This window comes from Schistocerca serialis, chromosome 4 (genome assembly GCF_023864345.2).
Source record: "Schistocerca serialis cubense isolate TAMUIC-IGC-003099 chromosome 4, iqSchSeri2.2, whole genome shotgun sequence".
Taxonomy (NCBI): Eukaryota; Metazoa; Arthropoda; class Insecta; order Orthoptera; family Acrididae; genus Schistocerca; species Schistocerca serialis.
This window is the reverse complement of record NC_064641.1, coordinates 838,932,736-838,955,371: the sequence shown is the minus strand read 5'-3', so window position 1 is coordinate 838,955,371 and position 22,636 is coordinate 838,932,736. Positions and strand designations below refer to the sequence as shown.

General features: G+C 45.0%; 1 protein-coding gene across 1 annotated transcript in view; it reads left to right on the top strand.

Moving 5' to 3' along the window:
• LOC126474802 (facilitated trehalose transporter Tret1-like) overlaps positions 1–22,050 on the top strand; it is a gene marked incomplete at its 5' end in the record, with an annotated part of 65,899 nt that extends 43,849 nt beyond the window's left edge. The window contains 2 exons of the mRNA XM_050102273.1: positions 3,856–4,134; positions 17,960–22,050. Coding sequence (XP_049958230.1) covers positions 3,856–4,134; positions 17,960–18,799 — 1,119 coding nt within the window. The remainder of the gene's footprint in view (positions 1–3,855; positions 4,135–17,959) is intronic.
• Between the last annotated feature and the right edge of the window lie 586 nt (positions 22,051–22,636).

The window sequence follows — 22,636 nt, the reverse complement described above, 5'->3', positions numbered from 1 at the left end:
GGATTGTTTGAAAGTAAGTAAATTTCAACATGGACAATTTGTTGGTGATCGTGCATTGGGTGCTTCCGTAGCCAAGTTGTCGAAGTGTTTGGTGTTTCAAAAGACACCTAATCGAAGACCTATACAGGGAAAGCGGATACACATCATCCGCTAAGTCACAATGCGCACCAAAGTTGTTCTGAGTGATCGTGATGGACGGTCGTTGGAAAGGATTGTGAGGAAAATAGCCAGCGGTTCATGTGAGCAGAGATGAAACTCAGAGAGAGACAATTACGGGCTGTATTGTGGGTAGTCAAACATTTCCAGTTGCAAACGATGCGGGAGCATCTTCATTGCCCCTGCAGAATGCGGCTGAGAATTGTCTTGAAGAAGAAAACGCACAACAGTTATGAAATGTTGACTGCATAGCTTCAGGCGAAATGTCTCACCAGGCCGTCGTACTTGACGGGATACACTATTGTTCTCGGTACCTTTATGTGCTCCCTGTGTGCTCAGAACTAAAAGGAACGACGTAATGCAATCGACAGGCATGCTACAGACACTGCCCAACACACCTGTGCAAAACTTCATCCGATTTTCACAGTGGCTTCCATTTCGCGACCGATCGTTCCTTACTTTCCGAATAACCCTCGTAAGAAGACGCCAGCTGCTGAACTGAACGGCGCACTCGCGAACCCTTCAGCACCAGGACAACGCCAAGGGAGCTCCATAACGAGGGAACTACAGGGCAAGCTGTAATCCGAAAGACACTCATCAATGATGCAAATGCTCGTAACAGGAAAACGTGCTGCAGAAGCCATAAAATGTGGAGTATGGAGAAATGAAAGAAAACCATTTTGTCGGACGAGTCTTATTTCACAGTTTCTAATTTCTGGCCGAGTTTACGTCCGAAGAGTGACATATGGCCAGGGTCTGCCAATTTTTCGGACAGTCGTAGTGGTATTCCATGGACCCCATGGGTATTCTGCGAGGCAGCATTATTGCTAATGATTAAGTGACCAGGTCCGTTCCACGGGATAATGTCTGTTCCCCAACTGTGATGTTGTGTCCCATGACGACAGGACACCTGTTCACACAGTTCCCACCGTCTTGGACTAGTTTTGTGAGTTGTGAGCAGCAGGATGAATTACGGTATCCCCCAGAACACCATAATCACCAGATATCGATATTATTCTGCCTTTGTGTTCTATTTTGAATTTGCCTATAAGAATGGTATAACATTCCCTCTGGAAACCACGCAAGACCTGTATTTATCCTTTCTGAGACAACTGCAAGCTTTTTCCAATGCTAACGGTCTTCGCACACCGTACTGGACACAGCCGTGTGTCGTGATTTCGCTCTTTCCACACTTTGGTCCACCCGTCTGATTGTAGGAAGATTATATGGTGTTGCAGCGGAAAACCTTTCTTTACAATGCACCGTGGAAAGAGATACGAACTTCAAATGTAAACCTGAGTTTCTTCTGGCGAATAAAATGTTGAAGTAACTAACAGGAATGGAGCCGGGTGACGTCGTCGAGAACCGCCGAAATTTCGGCAGGAGCACACCCTGTCATTTTCAAGGCAAAACTGTAAGAAATAAGCGCTGTGCAGCAGAGTTTGAAGAGCAGTTCCGGAAAATTCACAAACACACACACACACACACACACACACACACACACCGTAAACACTAGCGCCAACACACAACCAAAGATCACCGACATCGAAAGTTGTCGACTGCGAAAATTAAAAACGAACGGGTGAGGTAGTATTAAGTCCGTTCCTCTGTCTGTTTACAAGGGAGAGAGCAAGAATCCAAGCATCTCTATTTTTAAAATTACTTGCTAATTTAATTTCTTGTAGCACGTCATATGCTGGACAGACTGTGGAGGACCATTGTACGAAGCATAATCATCACAAGACGCTAACAGCAACGAGCAATTCCGCTATTGCAGAGCACTGTCTTGGCATCGTTCATCTTATGGAATACAACAACACAGAGATTCTCGCATGCACTTCCACCTATTGGGATAGCGTTATTAAGGAAGCAGTTGACAATAAATTAGCAAGTAACCTTGTAAATACACATGAAGGTTTTTGTTTAAATTTTGCTTGGAATTCTGTTGTCTTCCTTATCAAGAACAGAAGGGTAGAGTTCACTATCGATAACTTCTGACGTCGGTCGTCTTTGTCTGTGAGAAGGTGCCTTGTATGTATGTGTGTGTTCCGGAATTACTCTGCAAACTGAGGCTTTAAGTTCCCTTGCACAGCACTTATTTGATACAGTTTTGCGTTGACCATGACTGGTGCTCACCCGTCGAAACGTTGGCAGTTGTTAACGATGACACCTAGCCGCATTCCCGTAAGTTACTTGGGTTCAAATGTAAATTGCCATCGTAATAACTATAACGACCCTACTACACCATCCCCAAGCTGTGAACTACCCAGGAGGATTTGCTGTCACCTAATTGTGCGTTCTCGCTTCCCGCGCCCGGGTTCGATTTCCGGAGGGGTCAGGGATTTTCTCTGCCTCGTGATGACTGGGTGTTGTGTCATGTCCTTAGGTTAGTTAGGTTTAAGTAGTTCCAAGCTCTAGGGGAATGATGATTATAGATGTTAAGTCCCATAGTGCTCAGAGCCATTTTTGAACTAATTGTGACGGAAACAGGCCATACCAGAACTAGGGCGACGCTACAGAGCTGGGGTATAGTTGATAGATTTGAGAGCAGTGCGTGGAGTACGTGGTCCATGACTGCCCCAAGAGAAGATATTTAGGAAATGTAACTACAGCTAAAGCTCTTATCTGAACATGTAACATTAGAGTTGTTTATGTGCGATACTGCGTATACACTCCTTAAGGAAAAGAGAGTCGCACCAGAAAGGAAATTACAATTCCAGAAAAATTGGATGATTTATTCGAGAGAAAGAGTTTTACAAATCGAACAAGTGAATAACGTGCTGGGCGACCTTATACAAGCAGTTATTTGGCTTTGTAGTGACTGATAGAGTTGTTGGATGTCCTCTTGATGCATTGTGGCCAGTTGGCGCGTTAGATCCAGCGACCTTGCTGGCCAAGGAATGGTTTAGCAAACATGAAGATGGCGGGCCGGGGTGGCCGAGCGGTTCTAGGCGCTACAATCTGGAACCGTGAGACCGCTACAGTCGCACGTTCGAATCCTGCCTCGGGCATGGATGTGTGTGATGTCCTTAGATTAGTTATGTTTAAGTAGTTCTAAGTTCTAGGGGACTGATGACCTCAGACGTTAAGTCCCATGGTGCTCAGAGCCATTTGAACCAAATACGAAGACAAGTAGCAGAAACCCTCGTCGTTTGCATGTAGGCATTATGTTACTGAAATGTAAGTGGAGATGGGCAACAAAATGGGGGGTATAATATCGTCAGCGTACTGCTGTGCTGGAAGGGTACCGCAGATGACAACCAAAAGGGTCTTGCTAAGAATGATATGGCACAGCAGACCACCTTTCCTGGTTATCGGGCCGTATGGCGGGCAGCAGTCTGATTGGTATCTGACCGCTGAATGGGGCATCTCCACAGAAGTCTTTGCTGGCCAGTTCTATTCCATTCAGTGAGATTCCAGGCCGAAGACATGTCTCGAGATGCCTGGTGGTATACCAACCTGACTGTAGCCTGCCATACAGCCTCATAAACAGGAGTAATGTTCTGTGGTGTCATTTCCTTTCATAGCAGGACCTATTTGTTCGTCATCCACGGTATATTGCAGGTACAAGTGGAATGCTTTAGAAAGCACCCCTTGAGCACAGCGAGGTAAAGGCTCTTTTATCTTTCCTGGTCTCCTTTGGGATAAGTCTTTACAGTAGGTAACGGCTGTGGACTTTAGCTGGTGGTCCGTGTGCAGGTGTACCTGGGCGAGACGTCGGAGCCGCGGGTGCGTGGCATGCTGGCGGGGTCGCCGATGGTGAGCTACTCGCTGGCGATCCTGGTGGTGTACACGCTGGGAAGCTGGCTGGAGTGGCACACGGTGGCCTGGATCAACACGGCGCTGCCGCTGGTCGCACTCGCCGCCGTCTCGCTGGTGCCCGAGAGCCCCGTCTGGCTGGCGCGCAACGGCCGCCTCGAGCAGGCCCGGCGCGCCCTCACCTGGCTGCGTGGGGGCCGCTTCGCAGACCCCCACGAGGTGAGTGGGTAGCCCAGGCTGCTGCCTGCGCACAGTGTTCAGAGTCCGTTTTTTCCTCATCTTCCTTCATTTCTTTCCCACCACGTAGGAGGGGGACGGGCAGCATATCACTGACCTTCAGCCTAACTATACAGTCTGGTCACATTAATGCGACCACTGCCTATGTTCGGCCTCAACGTGCAGTAACCACTCACATACGGCAGGTGGCAGCACTAGCAATGGAGGGTATATATAGCGTATTAGGGGAAAAAATGGAAATGAGCGTTTGGCGCCTTACAGGGCCCTTTACGGGGCAGGTCCGGCCGCCTTGCTGCAGGTCTTATTACATTCGACCCCACATTGGGCGACCTGCGCGCCGTATGGGGATGAAATGATGATGAAGACAACACAACACCCAGTCCCTGAGCGGAGAAAATCCCCGACCCAGTCGGGAATCGGGCCCCTTAGGATGGCAGTCCGTCACGCTGACCATTCAGCTATCAGGGCAGACAGCATATTGGGGGGACATGGGCAAAAGTGCAGACGCTGTAGTAAGGTGGAAACAGACATCCAAAAGGCATGATGATTGGCTTTCGGGCCAAGGGTGGAAGCTCGGCTTGGTTTGTAAACCGTTTGTGTAAGGCTGTGGTTAAAGTATACCACGCGTGCTCTGAGGCAACGGTGGCGCACCATAGACTATAGATGAAATGGGTGAACGACGCCTGTTGAGGTATGAACAGATGAATGTATGTGAAAGGTTGAGCAACTGGCCGCCCAGACGAACCATGGGGCTGCCAACAGTGTCTCGTCAAAGACCAATCAACAAACGTTACTGCCTATCCGTCTCCCCTTCGTGCGCCTGGTTCATGCATCAATGGTGACTGGTGTTCACCGGCGACGAAGGCAGGAATTTGCATACCGATACCGTAATTGGGAGTCCACTGAGTGGTAATCAGGTTTTACGCACCATCGAATGGATGGCCGTTATCCTGTGTGGCCCTGCAACAATCGTCTGAAGGGTCCAGGCAGCAAGAGAAAGCATTATGGTCTACAGAATGTTTTCGTGCTCTTTCTGGTTGATCTCGTTATTCCGGAAGACACAGTGGAACAACACAAGTACGCATCTATCTTCGGGAACCAAGTCCATCCCTATGTACGGTTTGTTTTTCCTCGGCACGATGGCATCTACCAGCAGGACAATGCATCATGTCACACAGCTCGCAGTGACATGTGGGGTTTGAAGAACACCAGGATGAGTTTACGGTACTCCCCTGACCACCGTACTCCCCATATTTAAACCCAATCGAGAAACTGTGGGACCAACTCGATCGGGCTGTACGCGTTGCGCATCCTCAACTGAGAAACATTGCTCTGCTGGGCACAACACTGGGTTCGGCATGGCTTCACACCCCTGTCTGTACCTTCCAGAGCCTCATTCACTCTCTTCCTGCACGACCGCCCTAAAAATATTGTCGTTCAGGCTTTCGACATTAGGACCAGCCTAGCGTGTGCCTAAACGAGCGCAGGAAACCTTCGAAATCCACATTCAGGCTGGTCCGTGCACCGTACCAAAGTCGTTAGTCTGCTATGCGTATTTTATCCAGGTCTGGGTTGCCTCTCTGTGTAGCAAGTTAGCACATTGCGCTTTAAGCTGAGCGAACAGGTCAGTGAAAAATAATCCCCATGAAAAAAGTAAAACAGAACTTTACTCTGAATTTAAAAAAGAACAGTAACCAAAATAAAGGAACTTTCTTTGAATTCGCACTTGAGCAATTAAATCTGCTTGTGGGTATCGTCTTGCTCCATCTCTCACATTATAAAATGCTTAGATTCACAAAGGCATAGTGTCCACAAGCTGTGCCAAATGCTGCTCCTTAAGTGTGTCCTACTCTTCGACGGCAACTGTCGTGAGGTCATCCAGTGTGTGTGGAGGGTTCCTGCGACGAGGCTCCCCAAGTTTCGGGTCGTCTCAGACATGCTCAGTCGGGTTCATCTCAGCAGAAGCCGCACGCAGATTTCCGAAAAATGGTAGCTCAACGGTCGTGTAAAATTTACATCTTCCTAGATTCCGAAATCCGCTGGTGAATATGCGGACCAAACTATCAGAGAGATTCACTACCTTTGACAGCGTAACTCGATACTTGAACACTTAATGACCCATACCCTTCAACATGATGTTACCCAATAACCATGTTGCCTGGTAACAAGGCGCTCAAACGGTGCTGGCTAAATCCGACAAATGAACATAATGTTGGTGACACGAGTCGCGGCGTCACTGATCGCTTAAATGCCTTCGAAACCGACCACACGCAGTTACTGTTAGGCAAAAGGCTTTTAGGATCGAGAAATAACGTTACCTTGACACTCTGCGTCTGTTACAACTGCCAAAACATTCCTGAAGAGAGAGAAATCTTACAAAGTTCCAAAGTGAAACGCAATAAGACTACATAGTAATTGTTATCGACCATCTTAGTAAAATTACGATGTCTCAAATCTGAACCGATATTGCGGAACAAATTATACGTAATATTGAGCCAGGAGTGACTCGTCTGGTCTATCTCTCGCACTTCGACAGGTATGAGTGTATTTATAAATTCCGTCTCAAACCGCTAAGCGGTACTAACAACTTATTCTATACGCTAATAATTTAAACGTACCAATAATTTCTGCAGCTGTGGGTTTACAACTTCCTACCTCCGTATTATACTTGTGTAGTGTACGATCACTCCTAGTTCACTCATAGAAATGCGAAGATTTGCATAGTGGAACACCAGTCCAATACATAAATCAAACTTTGTGGAGATCTCCATTAATTAACGGGTATTAAATGATTAAAATTTCATCCCATTCGAAAATGGCACGCACATCGACGTTAGTATGAGATATGAGCCCCATAGGCCATAATAAATTCTTGGGTTCGTTACCACTTGGAAGTAAATAGCCTTGAAATGTCGTCTTCAGGGTTTCTTTCCACGTGTGGAACAAGTGCTGTGTAACTCCATGAAGATTTTTTGATGGCGCCTGGCATGAAAATATTCCCAAAGCGTAACACACATGCTATCCTTATGACAAATCAGCGGAGTGGACGGGGCCCTAGAGGTTCCGTACATTCCTCAACGCGTTTGTAGTGTGAACTGTAATCTGGGGAATTGCTTTATCTTGCTGAAATAAGCCATTTGCTACCCTTGGCATGAAGTGTATGACAGCAGCGTTTACCACTCTTAGCACATACTGGCGAGCATTCAGCCTACTTTAGACAATTACGAGAGCTCAAACAGTCCTGTTGGCGTACCAACGTCTTTAATTTTTAAAATTAAAATTTAAAACAGTCTTGATCGCGGTGGAGGGTCGATGGAACTCATCTAGCAGTGTCCATCCACCACTCTGGAGCCTGAAGATGACTCTTTCATAGAGTCGAAACCGGCCACTCACTCCAATAAATAATATTTTAACAAGATTGCGATCAAGACTTTTAAATTTTAATTTCAACAAATTTTAAGATCGCTGACTATGTTTTCAAAAATTTCAAAAATTTTATGTCTTTAATTGTGTCCCCCAAATGCCCAGCGTTTCTACGATTGTATAATTTGATGATTCCAAAAATTGCAGAGGTGCGAGTCTCGTGTGACCTTTGACAGTGTGGTCTACAAACATGCTGGCGTCCTTCAGACTAGGACAAGCAGAGCCGTGGCTTGTCATTCAACAACACATACTGCCACTCAATGTCCCAGATGATCCTGATACCACGGAAGATTCTGTAGTTTATGATATTGTTTCAGTGATAACCAAGAGATCTCAACCCAGAGTCCAGTAATCCAATCTCGACGGTTTGTGCTGATAGTCGCTACAACCACGGCCCGTATTTTAGCTGTTGTCATATATCTATTCATCACAGCCAGTTGAATAATCCTACAATCTTCTTGTGGTGTATCCATGCCTCACCGCTGTCCCGAGTCCACCCCATCGCTAGTCGTTCTGCAGTCACTGCACTAACGCCAACTGTCTGTGTCATCTATTGGTATGATGCTCCCGTGTTCCTCATACCAATGACGCGACCTTTCCCAAAGTCTGAAAGATGATTACAACCTGCACGTGCATGTCCTCCAGGCACGCCGTGATCTGATCTCCGTGTGAAAACTACCAGTAACATAAGATACACACAATACTCACTATTTACTGACACCACTCTTCGAGGAAAGGCTGCCTTCTGTACTGAAAATGCTGAAAATGATAGACTTTTAATTAAACTATTCCACAGGCATGGAAATGTGGAGTATCACTTTGGTAGCATTCGGTCACCCTGTTGATGGTGTAAGACTTTCCACTTCCGCCAGTGAATATGAAACAATTTGTCTAGGACAATGGACAATATTTTCCTAGAAAAAAAATTAAAAACCGTTGTAATTCCCATAGTTCTGACTAATGCTTTGAAAAATTTCTCTTCGTCGTAAGACAAATGCTGTAACTGTATTCCCATCGCTTTTATTCCAGACTAGGAACCTCTTCACTCGTCAGGTAACTGTTTTGAAACTAACCGATGCTTTATAATGGGCCTCAATTATGTGGCAGGCCTTCATGTTGTTGCCTGGGACATATAGTCCTAAGAAATCAAAACCAGTCCCAATCATCGGCTGCGACCAATATTTTTGGGAGGTTTCCTTTGGTTCTAAAGCAAATGCTGGAACTGCATGTCCCCTCCCAAATATTCCCAACTGCGAGCTCCTGTGCCACCCTACCACGCCACCTGGCTTTTTATTGAAAAGATCTCGGCTTTGTACTCAGTCACGTCTCGAACAGGCCCCACTGCCCTCCGTGGGAGAGACCGCAGCTTTGTACATTATGAGTACTAAAGAGACAGTGTGATTTCCTAGGCGGACGTCAGTTAACTCATAAGAAGGAGGACATTGTTCGGAAAGAAGTTTATAAATCTTACTTATGACCGGCCTCTGTGGCCGAGTGCTTCTAGGCGCTTCAGTCCGGAACCGCGCTGCTGTAACGGTTGCAGGTTCGAATCCTGCCTCGGGCATGGATGTGTGTGATGTCCTTAGGTTAGTTACGTTTAAGTATTTCTAAGTCTAGGTGACTGATGACCTCAGATGTTAAGTCCCATAGTGCTCAGAGCCATTTGAACCATTTGAATCTTACTTATGTTATTTAATTTGTTTGAAGCTGTTTTACTACACCCCACTAGCTCACGCACATTGTGCATGTACTGTTTTACCATTATCCTACATCCTACATTTTGGAATGCTTAGAAAACCTGACAGTGAGTTAAGATACAGTTCTGTTCCCGTGCACACAACAACCGAATGTTTTCTCACAACTCACTGATTGTGTACAACTGTATCGGCCACTACAAAGAGACAGAGGGAATCACAATTACAAATTAACAAGCTGTGATGAACTAAGTATTATCGCCATTGGTTCAGTTTTATTTTTTCAGGAAATATGCCAACATTTGTGTAAGTATACCTATAAAAATGAAAATTTGCTTACCTTCAAGTAAATAAAGTAAATGTATAATTCTCGGGTCAGTCCAATTCTCATTTTCCTTCTGTTTACACATAATCAGTAAGTTAACATTAACCAACACTTTAAAGAAGAAGTAGCAAACTGACAACACAATCACGGTTTACATACATTAGAGATTTTACTTTGAGCCGAAAACGTTGAGCTCAAACCCAGCAGCCACAACCTGACTCCGGAATGGACATTAGAGTGTTTATTTGATCAGTCAAAAGGGGTATCGGGAAATGGAAAGTGTTATATCGTGAACATCTTGGCCGAACACTACAAAACTGATACTGCGGTATTTAAATGTCTGTTGAATATGTTAGCTGATTTTTTGCCTCGCGCACTTGATTTCGATATAGAAGAAAACGAATTCCAGAGACGAATGTTGGTGTGAGTACACGCTAGGTGTTGCGCGTGTCCCACGTTACTGAAAGTTATCAGATGGAGATCGCAAACTTGCTTGCCTAGACGACGTGCACATGCAGCTTATCTCTTTCTTCTATAGCACATTGATAAAAGTCAAAATTTTGGCATTGACGTGGGAGTCTCTTACTGATATATTGCACGGACATGTCGCTGCAATGTAATAACTGCTGAACGAGCGGTAACAGTTTCTAGCGCAATCATGCGACTAGAACAGTGGGCAGGGGTCCTTCCAGAAGGAGAGTGCCACGAGAAGATAGTAGGATTCTTCGGCTGGCTCTGATGAATAACCAGATTATAACAATTAATACACCGGCCACAGGTCAGAGGCAGAGAGTCGTCAGGAACAGATTGCTGGAAGCTCAGTGTAGATCTCGAGTTGTCATGCGACGATTACTATCCATATCGTACTGCACACCATTGAACCTTGCATGGCGTACAGCCAGAGTCAACTGGGAAGTTGGATGGCGTTCTGTGGTGTTCAGCAATGAGTCTCGCCTGTGTTTATGGTGGTCTGATCGACAACCTGGTGCATGGATAGGAACTGTCAATGACATGCCTCGCTCAGGCCGCCCACGGACTACTACTGAATTTTTTATTAAAAATGAAACTCCTCCTATTGTACTTAATACCCCATCTCGAGACCCCCAATTCCGGGAATCAGGATGTCGTGAGCCATTGGATATGACAGAAAAAAAATTATTGAAAGAAGGCTGAATGCTCGCCAGTATGTTACAAGAATGGTAAAACCTGTTATCGTACCCTCAAGACCAGGGTACCTAATGGCATATTTCAGTAGATTAACGGAAGATCCCACACTGCAGTTCCCGTGACGAACACCTCAAAGAATGTACTAATCATTGACTGGCAGGGCCAGTTCCGTTATTGTAACTCTTAGAGAACGTCTCGGATGCTATGAACAAACGTATACTTTATTCCAGCCCTGAGCTCAGTCTGATAAACTAAGGAAGGGCGTGTCTCAGATATGGCAAGAAAATCCTCAAGATAACATTCGGAACTGCTTCTGTGCCACAACGAATAGAAGAGGTATTCATGCTGGTTGAGGCGACAGTTCATACTGGTGTTGATGATGGGCATCACTTCCGAATAGTATGAAAGTATAATTATTCAGCACAAATTAAATGAGAACATCCTCACAAACTTTGATAAATATCGCACAGCTACTTCACATTTTCATTTCCATCAGTGTAGATTTATGGTAAATCAAAACTGGGAGGCTCTATATAGTGTATCTATGTGTTTGAAAATGCTATCACGAAACGACCAAAGGCTGCTGTAACGTCTGTTTATTTAACGACTGTCAGTTTCGGTCGAGCGACCATGTTACGGTCACGAATACAATTACATCAATTTACAAAAAGATTTCTTAACTTCAAGTACGTAATTAATCTCAATTGCAGCATCTGTCACACCAAAAGGTTTCGAAACTGGATTCATAAAAAGTATAAAAAGTTAAGATTGTGATTTCAATGCTCTGGATGTTTTACATAGCATACAGAATGTTCATACAAACGTGTAAAACCGTCAGAAATGTCGTTGTTTGAGATGGTGTTCAACTCGCCAGTCTTGGATACTAACAAACCATCAGAGACCCATACTGCACTTTGTCGTTTTGTGGTAGGTTCGTATTGATAACACCAGTTCTTATCACCCGAGATGGTTTCTTCCAGAAAGGAAATATTTGCGTTTTTCATTTGCATCAAGTCGCGGCAAGCTCCTACGTATCGCTGTTTTTGTTCCGGAATCAAGATGTGCGGGACAAACCTTGCACACTTGCCTGTTCTACAAAACATTGTGGAGGAAGTTTTGAACGTCTGATGTTTCTCCACTGCGATTTGTGACACAACAGCTTCACGTCCACTGTTTAAAATTTCCTGCTCACAACTACCTAGTCGAATGCACATCCGTTGCTTACACATGTTACTTCAAGCTTCATACCGTAGTTATTCCGCTGACGTCACCTACACGCAATACACTGTTGGGCGGGTGGTGTATACATGCATGCATTTACTTATATACAATTAACAGACGCTGCACTTAATAATATTTATCTATATGACCACTAGAGAGGCAGCTCTGGTGATGCTTTTGATAATGGAAGGAAGGCTGAAAAAAAAATCAAGATACCGTCATAGGGTCTGTCTATCTAGAAAAAGCATTCTACATTGTGAAAAGTTGCAAGACGTTCGAAATTATGAGAAAAATACGAGTAAGCTATAGGGGAAAACCTGTAATACACAACGTGTACAAGAACCAAGAGGGAACTATAAGACTGGAAGTACGAAATACTCTTATTAGAAAGGGTGTAAGACAGGGATGCAGCCTTTCGCCCCTAGTGTTCGATCTATACATCGAAGAAGCAGTGACGGAAATGTGTGTGTGTGTGTGTGTGTGTGTGTGTGTGTGTGTGTGTGTGTGTGTGTGTGTGTGTGTGTGCGTGCGTGAATTATAAGGGACCAAACTGCTGAGGTCATCGGTCCCCAGACTTACGCACAACTTAAACTACACTACTGGCCATTAAAATTGCTAAACCACGAAGATGACGTACTACAGACGCGAAATTTAACAGACAGGAAGAAGATGCTGTGATATGCAAATGATTAGCTTTTAAGAGCATCGGTAGGCTCAGGAGAGTAATACGGAACGCCGTGCTGGATCCCAACGGCCTCGTATCACTAGCAGTCGAGATGACAGGCATCTTATCCGCGTGGCTGTAACGGATCGTGCAGCCACGTCTCCATCCCTGAGTCAACAGAGACAACAACCATCTGCACGAACAGTTCGACGACGTTTGCAGCAGCATGGACTATCAGCTCGGACACCATGGCAGCGGTTACCCTTGACGCTGCATCACAGACAGGAGAGCCTGCGATGGTGTACGCAACGACGAACCTGGGTGCACGAATGGCAAAACGTCATTTTTTCAGATGAATCCTGGTTCTGTTTACAGCATCATGATGGTCGTATTCATGTTTGGCGACATCGCGGTGAACGCACATTGGAAGCGTGTATTCGTCATCGCCATACTGGCGAACCACCGGGCGTGATAGTATGGGGTGCCATTGGTTACACATCTCGGTCACCTCTTGTTCGCATTGACGGCACTTTGAACAGTGGACGTTACATTTCAGATGTGTTACGACCCGTGGCTCTACCCTTGATTCGATCCCTGTGAAATCCTACATTTCAGCAGCATAATGCACGACCGCATGTTGCAGGTCCTGTATGGGCCTTTCTGGATACAGAAAATGTTCGACTGCTGTCCTGGCCAGCACATTCTCCAGATCTCTCACCAATTGAAAACGTCTCGTCAATGGCTGCCGAGCAACTGGTTCGTCACAATACGCCAGTCCCTACTCTTGATGAACTGTGGTATCGTGTTGAAGCTGCATAGGCAGCTGTACCTGTACACGCCGTCCAAGCTCTGTTTGACTCAATGCCCAGGCGTATCAAGGCCAGAGGTGGTTGTTCTGGGTACTGATATCTCAGGATCTATGCACCCAAATTGCGTGAAAATATAATCACATGTCAGTTCTAGTGTAATATATTTGTCCAATGAATACCCGTTTATCATCTGCGTTTCTTCTTGGTGTAGCAATTTTAATTGCCAGTAGTGTAACTTACTCTAAGAGCAACACACACACGATGCCCGAGGGAGGACGTGAACCTCTGGTGGGAGGGTCCGCGCAGTCTTTGACATGATGCTCCAAACAACGCGGCCACTCCGCGCGGCAATGACGGAAATAAAAGAAAGTTTCAAAAGTGAGATTAAAATTCAGGGTCAAATCATCTCAAGATAAGATTCACAGATGACAATGCTATCCTCAGTGAAAGGGAAGAACTACACGATCAGTTGAATGGATTGAACAGTATGATGAGTACGAAATACGGATTGAGAGTACACAGGAAAAAACCAAAAGTAATTAGAATTAACGGAAATGAGAATAGCGAGAAATTCAACATCAAAATTGGTGGTCAAGAAGTAGACGAAGTTAAGGAATTCTTCTATGTAGGCAGCAAAATAATCCGTGACGGACGAAGCTAGGAGGACATAAAAAGTAGACTTTCACAGGCAAAGAGGGAATTCCTGGCCAAGGGAAGTATACTGGTATCAAACATAAGTCTTAATGTGAGGAAGAAATATCTGAGAATAACGTTTCGAGCACAGAATTGTATTGTAGTGATCATGGACAGAAGAAAAGTTGGACACAGGGGAAACGAAGCGTTTGAGATGTGGTGCAGCAGAAGAATGTTGAAAACGAAGTGGGCGTAGGAGGAGGTTCTCCGCAGAATCTGAGAACAAAGGAAAATGTGGAGAACACTGACAAAAGAAGGGTTAGGATGATGGGATCTCTCTGCCTCGTGATGACTGGGTGTTGTGTGATGTCCTTCGGTTAGTTAGGTTTAAGTAGTTCTAAGTTCTAGGGGACTGATGACCATAGATGTCAAGTCCCATAGTGCTCAGAGCCATTTGAACCATTATTTTGATGATGGGACATGTGTTAAGGCATCAGGGAATAACATCCATGGTAGTAGATGGAACTGTAGAGTGTAAACACGGTGGGTGAAGACAGAGACTGGAATACATCCAGGAAATAATTGAGGATCTAGGCTGCAAGTGCTACTCTAAGTTGAAAAGGTTGGCACAGAAAAAAAGGACGTGACACCAAGGAAGCTTCCATTAATTTGCCGACGAAACAGTATGAAGATGGTCGCTCGACTGCAGCTTGTTGTCGCCAAATAAATACACATTAAAGCAGCTTTTGGTGGTTTCCTGATGCCGTTCTTTGAAGGGGCAGGGGGTTTTAGCGTTCACGAAAACCACACACTGTTTAATACACACCACATCCATGCCAAGATAGCGCAATGAAATTTTGTATCATGTTTTACACGAAATTAACACATTTATCGTTAAGACACTTGGGTTAAATATGTATTCCTTTTTGTACAATTTAAAAGTAATATTTTCAAAAACAAATATTTGTATCTTTTTCTCAGAAAGTACTCAAGATATTTCAACAATATTTTCTCTGTTTAGTCTCTTTGTCCCTTTGCACTTAGTAAGCTTCTCTCATGAAGTTTTTTTTAATATATCGAATAGGACAATTTTAATACGTTTTAACTATACTTCTGAAAGTATAATATAAAATTCATGCAAAGTTCTATCCACTTTGCCTCATATCTCAACTTATACTCAGAATTTCAAATTTTGGTCTTGAGATAATATGTATTGGATATATAGAAATAAGTGTATAAAATTGCGTAATTCTAGTCTTCACAGATTCTGAGAAAAAAGTACATAAACTTAAATAAACGTAATTTTTATTATGTCACCTTTTCATAAGACCCAAGATTTGTATTCAGGGTGCTCTTTCATTTAAGGCTTCTCTTCTGGTTTCTTGTTTTCTGCCTTCTTTCCTTTACCAGGTCTTCAACGAACTTTTCACCTGGAGAGAGGCGCTGTAAATGTATTTTTCTCAAGATCTCTTGAGTGAAATTTCATATGTTAGAGCCCATTCTCTCTAATATCTCCGTCCTCCTTACGTTCCCGTCATTAAATAGAAGAACCGCTTCATTGGTTGCACAACGGACAACTGTAATAGATAAAAACGTGGTATTAAAAGGCGTCGTTTCAATGTGAGTGAATTTAGAGTGTCATTTGGATTTTGTGTTTTGTCAAGAACGTACGTTTTTGGAAGGTCAGGATCGGTCAGAAACCTCTAAGTACGCTTGACAACATCCAGGATACAATTTGGAAGCCTTTCCTTGTGAATGTAGTGGTTATTATCCCCTCTAAACCAGTAGATATTTACATCAGCTAATGTGGAATACATGATGAATGGGATGTTCGTCTGTTGACACCATGTGGAAATTTATTACCCCTACTGCACTTTTCATGTCACCTACTCTAGATAGGTTCTGTCTGACAGCATAGCCATGATAGTCTCGAAGAATGTCTCTCATTTTCTTTATGAGTCTGTTGTGGCCACTCAATGCCCTTGCCATCTTCCAATGTTTTGCCGTTTCCTCAATATAGAGCCCGTTCTCTTCTGGATGTGACCAATGCATCCCGTGCAAATTTGCTTGAAAGAAATTTAAGGGACCGTTGTTCACCCAGCTAGTATTGAAGTGTTGCTTTAAAAAGTGGGCATGGCAGAAAGGTCGCGTCACACATTTAAGTATCTTTCAGGCAGTTCAGATATGATTTCATTTATTTTCCTTTCACATCTGTATCTCGACTGGTTTGATGCGGCCCACCACGAACTCACGAGCTCCTCACCTGAGTCAACCTCTTCATCTCAGAGTAGTACTTGCAACCTATGTCCTCAATTATTTGCTGGATGCATCCCAATCTCTGTTTTCCTCTACAGTTTGTACCGTCTACAACTCCCTCTAGTACCGAGCGAGGTGGCGCAGTGGTTAGCACACTGGACTCGCATTCGGGAGGACGACGGTTCAATCCCGCGTCCGACCATCCTGATTTAGGTTTTCCGTGATTTCCCTAAATCGCTCCAGGCAAATGCCGGGATGGTTCCTTTGAAAGGGCACGGCCGAGTTCATTCCCTGTCGTTCCCTAATCCGATGAGACCGATGACCTCGCTGTCTGGTCTGCTCCCCCAAACAATCCAATCCAATCCAGCTCCCTCTAGTAGCATAGAATTTATTCCGTGATGCCTTAACAGATGTCCTACCATCCTGTCCCTTCTTCTTGTCAGTGTTTTCTATATATTCCTTTCCTCATCGATTCTGTGGAGAACCTCCTCGTTCATCATCTTATCAGTCCACCATTCTTCTGTAGTACCACATCTCAAATGCTTCGATTCTCTTCTATTTCGGTTTTCCCACAGTCCGTGCTTCACTATCATACAAAGTTGTGCTCAATATGTACATTCTCAGAAAATTCTTCCTCAAATTAAGGCATATTTTTGATACTAGTAGACCAGGAAAAGCCTTTTTGCCAGTGCTAGTCTCCTTTTTATGTCCTCCTTGCTCCATCCATCATGAGTTACTTTGCTGCCTAGGTTGCATAATTCCTCAACTTCATCTACTTCGTGATCACCGAAACCTCTGTTAAGTTTGTGGCTGCTCTCATTTATGCTACTTCGAATTACTGTCGCCTTTCTTCGATTTACTGTCAAACCGTATTCTGTACTCATTAGACCGTTCATTTCACTCAACAGATCCTGTTATTTTTCTTCACTTTCGCTGATGATAGCAGTGTCATCAGAAAATCTTGTCGTTTCTATCTATTAACCTTGAATTTTAATTCCATTCTTGAATATTTATTTTATCTCCATCATTGTTTCAGATCGATTATTAGGGGCAAAAGGTTACGTCCCTCTCTTGCACGCTTTTTTAAATCCGAGCACTTCTTTCTTCTTTTCCGCTGTTCTTGTTCCCTCTTCTTCGCTGTTGTACATTACCTGTCTTTCCCTGTAGCTCACTCCTATTTTTCTCAGTATTTCGAAAGTCTTGCACCATGTTACATCGTCTTGATTTTTCTTTTGTATTGCTGCCATTATCAACCGCAACGTCAGAGTAGCCTGTCTGGTGCCCTTACTTTCCTAAAGGTAAACTGATCTACTAATAAAAAAATTTGTATTTAGTCATGACTGTCTTAAAGAGGGCGACTAAATGCAAGTTTTTCTTTGAAATTCATTTGACTTCATTTCAGTAGCCAAGCTGTAGTCGTATGATTATATCCTGAATTAGACACAGGACAGGGAAATAACGGTTTGCTGCATTTAAATTTGGATGTATGTGTACGTAGCTTGTAATCGTGAACACAGCACTCAATAGCACTGTCTGTTAAATTAAAAATTGACACTTTTGGCGAGTTGGATGACGGTCTGCTCTTAAGCAGTGTCAACAGGAAGGTGGTGTGCAGGTGGAGGGGGTGCTGCAGGAGATGGTGTCTCGCATGCACGCCGAGCAGGCGTCGCTGGCGGCGGAGGCGCGCTCGGGCAAGGCGCGGCCGTCGCTGCTGCAGACGTTCCTGCAGCCGCGCGTCTACCGGCCGGTGCTGATCGTCAACCTGGTGAACATGGCGCAGATCTTCTCGGGCACGTTCATGCTCATCTTCTACTCGGTGGACCTGATCCGCGAGGCGGACGAGGCGGGCGAGGTGGGCGTGGGCGGCGAGTTCGGCGCGGCGGTGCTGACGGCGGCCGTGCGGCTGGCCGTGGCGGTGCTGGCGTGCGCGCTGCTGCTGTGGCTGGGCCGCCGGCCCATGGCCGTGGGCGCGGGGGCCGCCACCGCCGCCGCCGCCTGCGCCGTGGCCGCCGTGTGCCGGCTGCGCGAGGCGCGGCCCCCGGGCCGGCCCGCCGCCCCCGGCGAAGCGCCCGCGCTCGTCGCCTGCCTGCTGCTCTACATCGCCGCCAACACCGCCGGCTTCTTCGTGCTGCCCATCGTCGCCACGGGCGAGCTGCTGCCGGCGCGCGTGCGCGGCATCGCCGGCGGCTACATCTACTTCTTCTTCAACCTGGTGCTCTTCGCCGTCGCCAAGCTCTTCCCGGTGGCCGTGCGCGCCGTCGGCGTCTCCGGCGTCTTCTGGGCCTTCGGCGCCTTCTCGCTGCTGGGCACCGTCCTCATGTACCTCGCCGTGCCCGAGACCAAGGGCCGCACGCTCAACGAAGTCGAGGACTACTTCGACGGCGAGAACGCGCTCTGGGTGACCAGGAGGAAGGGCAGCGAGTTCTCCAATCGCCGGGCCGCCTACAAAGCTTGAGGGCTTACGAAAACTGTGCGGTGAAGCAACGGAGTTAGCAGCCACGTGCAGGGATCGCCGTGGAGCAGCACAGAGCTAAGAGAAATCCAGTGGAGAAACATTCCGAGTGACAAAATTGTCGAGGCCTTCGAGACCAGTTGTTGACTTACTGCGTTTCGCCTTCCACGTCGTGATTCCTGGCCGACGTTTCTTCTACGACTTTCCTGACTGGGCGTTCGATCCCAGTCCACTGCACGCAATGGAAGGTGAACCTTTGACAGTGCCAGCCACCCGTGCCGGGGGAAGCCAGAAAAATCTATTGATCTGATGGAACTGCATTTTTCTGGCGATATACGATTCTCAACTTTATCTTCGCTGAGGATGGAATCTGAAGTAATGAATTAAAATTCGTGCCTGCTTACTACACAGATGTACTAACCAATTACACAAGCCTGCCATTTTGCGTACCACAGCTCCACAGACAACCATAGTCCACTGGCCGAAGTAAGGCTGTGAGGACGGGGCGTGAGTCGTGCTTGGGTAGCTCAGTTGATAGAGCACTTGCCCGCGAAAGGCAAAGTTCGAGTCTCCGTCCGTTACACAGTTTTAATCTGCCAGGAAGTTTCATATCAGCGCACACTCCGATGCAGAGTGAAAATCTCTTTCTGGAACCATAGTCCAATTCCCTCCATAACACAAACTTCAGTTGAAGGCTTCAGCACATTTTCCCCTTCATAAATCGCCAGTATTGCCGAGGTTCAGCGATACTGAAATAGCACTTTTATGTCTGCCTGGAGCGGCAACTGGAATTGATAGCAGGACGAGACCGGGGTGTGACGCAAGATCTGATGGCCGAGGAAAGATTAGTCTCAAAGTAAGGCTCCAGCGATCAGGAGGATTACATATCTTTATTCTCCACACTGAAGCACGCACCGTCTATTGATCTCATAGCAAGTAGCTACGTAATTAAGTTCACAATACAATTCACAAATCCACAGTGCAATCCAAATCGTAACTAAGTTCTAAGCCCAAGGTTGTCATATAAGGTCTATACAATAACACTTCGATATTAACACAGCTAGCGACCAAGAGCGAGTGGCCGTGGCGTCAGCTCTGTGCTCCCGTTATATCTTGTGGCCATAGAGGGAGCTGCAGGCAAGAACTATTGAATGGCGCGACGTCTTGAACCTCTGCCGGCCGCGATGTGAACCTAAGGCCGACCACCGCGCATGTGCGGCCGGGCTGAGCGACGGCAGGGCGCGCGTGATTCGGTTAGGTCCGCGGACATAGCAAGCACCCCAGCTTTCTACGTAATGAGGAAATCATGCCTATAACTCAGGTGTAGGTGATCGAATGGAATTGCATTTCCCTGGAATCGGACGCGTCTCAGCTGTACCTTCGTTAAGGACAGAAGAGCTTAATTGGTTTGTCTTAGGGAGAGCATTGGACAAGGGCGTCCGAGCAGCTGTACGAGCTACAGTGCCACAGTGGTGTAGTCGTTAGCACATCTGTCCAGGAAGCAGGAGACCCGGCTTCAACTTCCGGTCTTGGCAAGAAATTTAATTCATTACTTCAGCTTCTTTCCTTGTTTCGGCAAAGCTTTTGAACAAAAATCGGCTAACGATCCCGACACAAGAGCCAACTGGCCATTGTTCCGAGTGAGATCAGCAGATAGCTCTAGTTCCAGTAACAGAGTCGCACGTAAGAAGCCAAAGAGCAGCCCAAGAGTAGAGTCAATGTCAAGGATCCGATATCCTGGTGTAGCGACAATTTACCATGACATTCATAACAATGTACAACTAGCTGTACCCTGTGTGGCCAGTCCGTATATCTGCAGAGCAGCTGCCAGACTTATAGCCCACTGACGCCGCAGAAGGCCTTGCGTCTCACGCTGGTAGTGCCCTCGGTGGTGTGACAATAGCTATAGATCTCATATCGCTGACTGATGCGAGTGCCAGGCGGCCATTCCCTCCCTACCTCAGACTTACCTGCAGAGTATCCACGCTGCCTCGTATTACAATTTCCCTTCGGCACCTACTACAGTACTACTCCGCCACTTACAATAATCTTGAATCACGCGTTTGGCATCTCCACCATTCTCCAATCAACACCAAGTAACCTGATGGCCAGGAGACGAGTTAAACGGCAGAGGAAACATTGTACAAAGACTGAATCACTAGATACCTGGAAAAGTTATCACAGTGCAAGCAACAGTTCCATAGAACCTTAGTACAAACTAGTAGGTTCGTTACTCAGTATTATATTTCTTTCGTTCCTGAAGAATAATTTTTGAGTGATTTATCAAACTGCCTTGAACATGTAGGGTTCTCACTGAAGAGAGACTGAGCTTTTTAGGGTGTAAGTGATTTGTGAAACTCAGTTATTTTGTAGACTGTGATCTGTGTCATCTAGCACTATTACAATACACTTGTATTTTTGGAACACTTACATGACAAAGATTTAGTGAACGGTGCCTTACGGATTGTGGACCATTTTAATACCAGAATTATAAGTTTTGTCTAATGGAATTTTTACTGTAAAATACATATTTTATTTGCGGCCAGTATTGAAATATAGGAAGAAAGTGGAAGGAAAATGTACTTATTTCTGTCTCTCTTATGGTGTTTACTTGAATGTACTTATCGTTTTTTCGTGCAGCACTGTTGCTCATTTACCTATTATTAGCAAACGTAACATTTATTTGTTTTAAGTTAATACTGAAGGGACTTTATATGTTATTTTCGTTTAAATGTCAAAGTGTATGTGTTACGAATCACAACATTTGTCTGAGACGGAGTACGCCCTCCATATATGATATGTATCAGTCATAATAATATAAACATTCATTAATTTGAGTATATATGTAATAGATATAAATGTGCATGATCCTATGTTATTTTACCAATAGTCTATTTACTTTACACAAGCTGTGCTATTTTTTGGACTACTTGTGATCCTATTATGCCATGTGTGCTCTCTCATACATTATATGTTATGATGAGGATAAATTTTTTGTAACAATGAAACAGTTGCAACATTTTTTTCGTTTCTGATATGTAACAATATTTATGTCTGTATAATTAACTCATGCACACAAAGGACCATCTCTTATGTCTCATTCATGCATTTAATACCAGATTTTTTGGGGAACTTACTGCTAAGACAATTTATTTATTTACAGCAGTTTACTTATTTAGGATATGGAACAAATGTTATTTCAAGACACATAAAGAAAAAAACACATAAAATAAAAATTTTATTTGTTAAGAGTAGTAGCAGTTATCAACTCTAGTCACATGTCTGTTGAAACAAAGAACTCCATTGGATCATCATAATAGCTCTCAACTCACATTTCTCGACAACGTGACCGATGCATTGTCTACTCCAGAAAGCACAACATGATCCTGTAGTAAATAAAATCCACATGTACTCATATCACAAGATAAGGACTATCCTGGACCAATTTGAAGCTACTGTCATGATGTTCCTGTGCTTCCAAATCATTCACAGATGTGTAGTCATGGACTGAAACACCTCTTACATCTGCTCTTGCAAGATTACTTCTGTCTCGTCACTGAAATGATTTTCGACAAAGGATTTGGCGATGGGGCCGTTGAGACGAGATTCATATTGCTGACGAGTGTGACACTAAAACTCTCCTAACTTCTTCTTAGTTCTGCTGTTCGGTGAAGACTGTTTATTAAAAGCTGCGTGCACTGTCACTCAGCTACGTGTTCCATAATGACACCCACAGTGTCCTACAAGTAAATATGCAGCTGATACCTTCCGCCACCTAATCAATTAGAGTGTAAAACATAAAAGTGCCTTACTGCACGTAAACCATAAATGTTCTGAAGC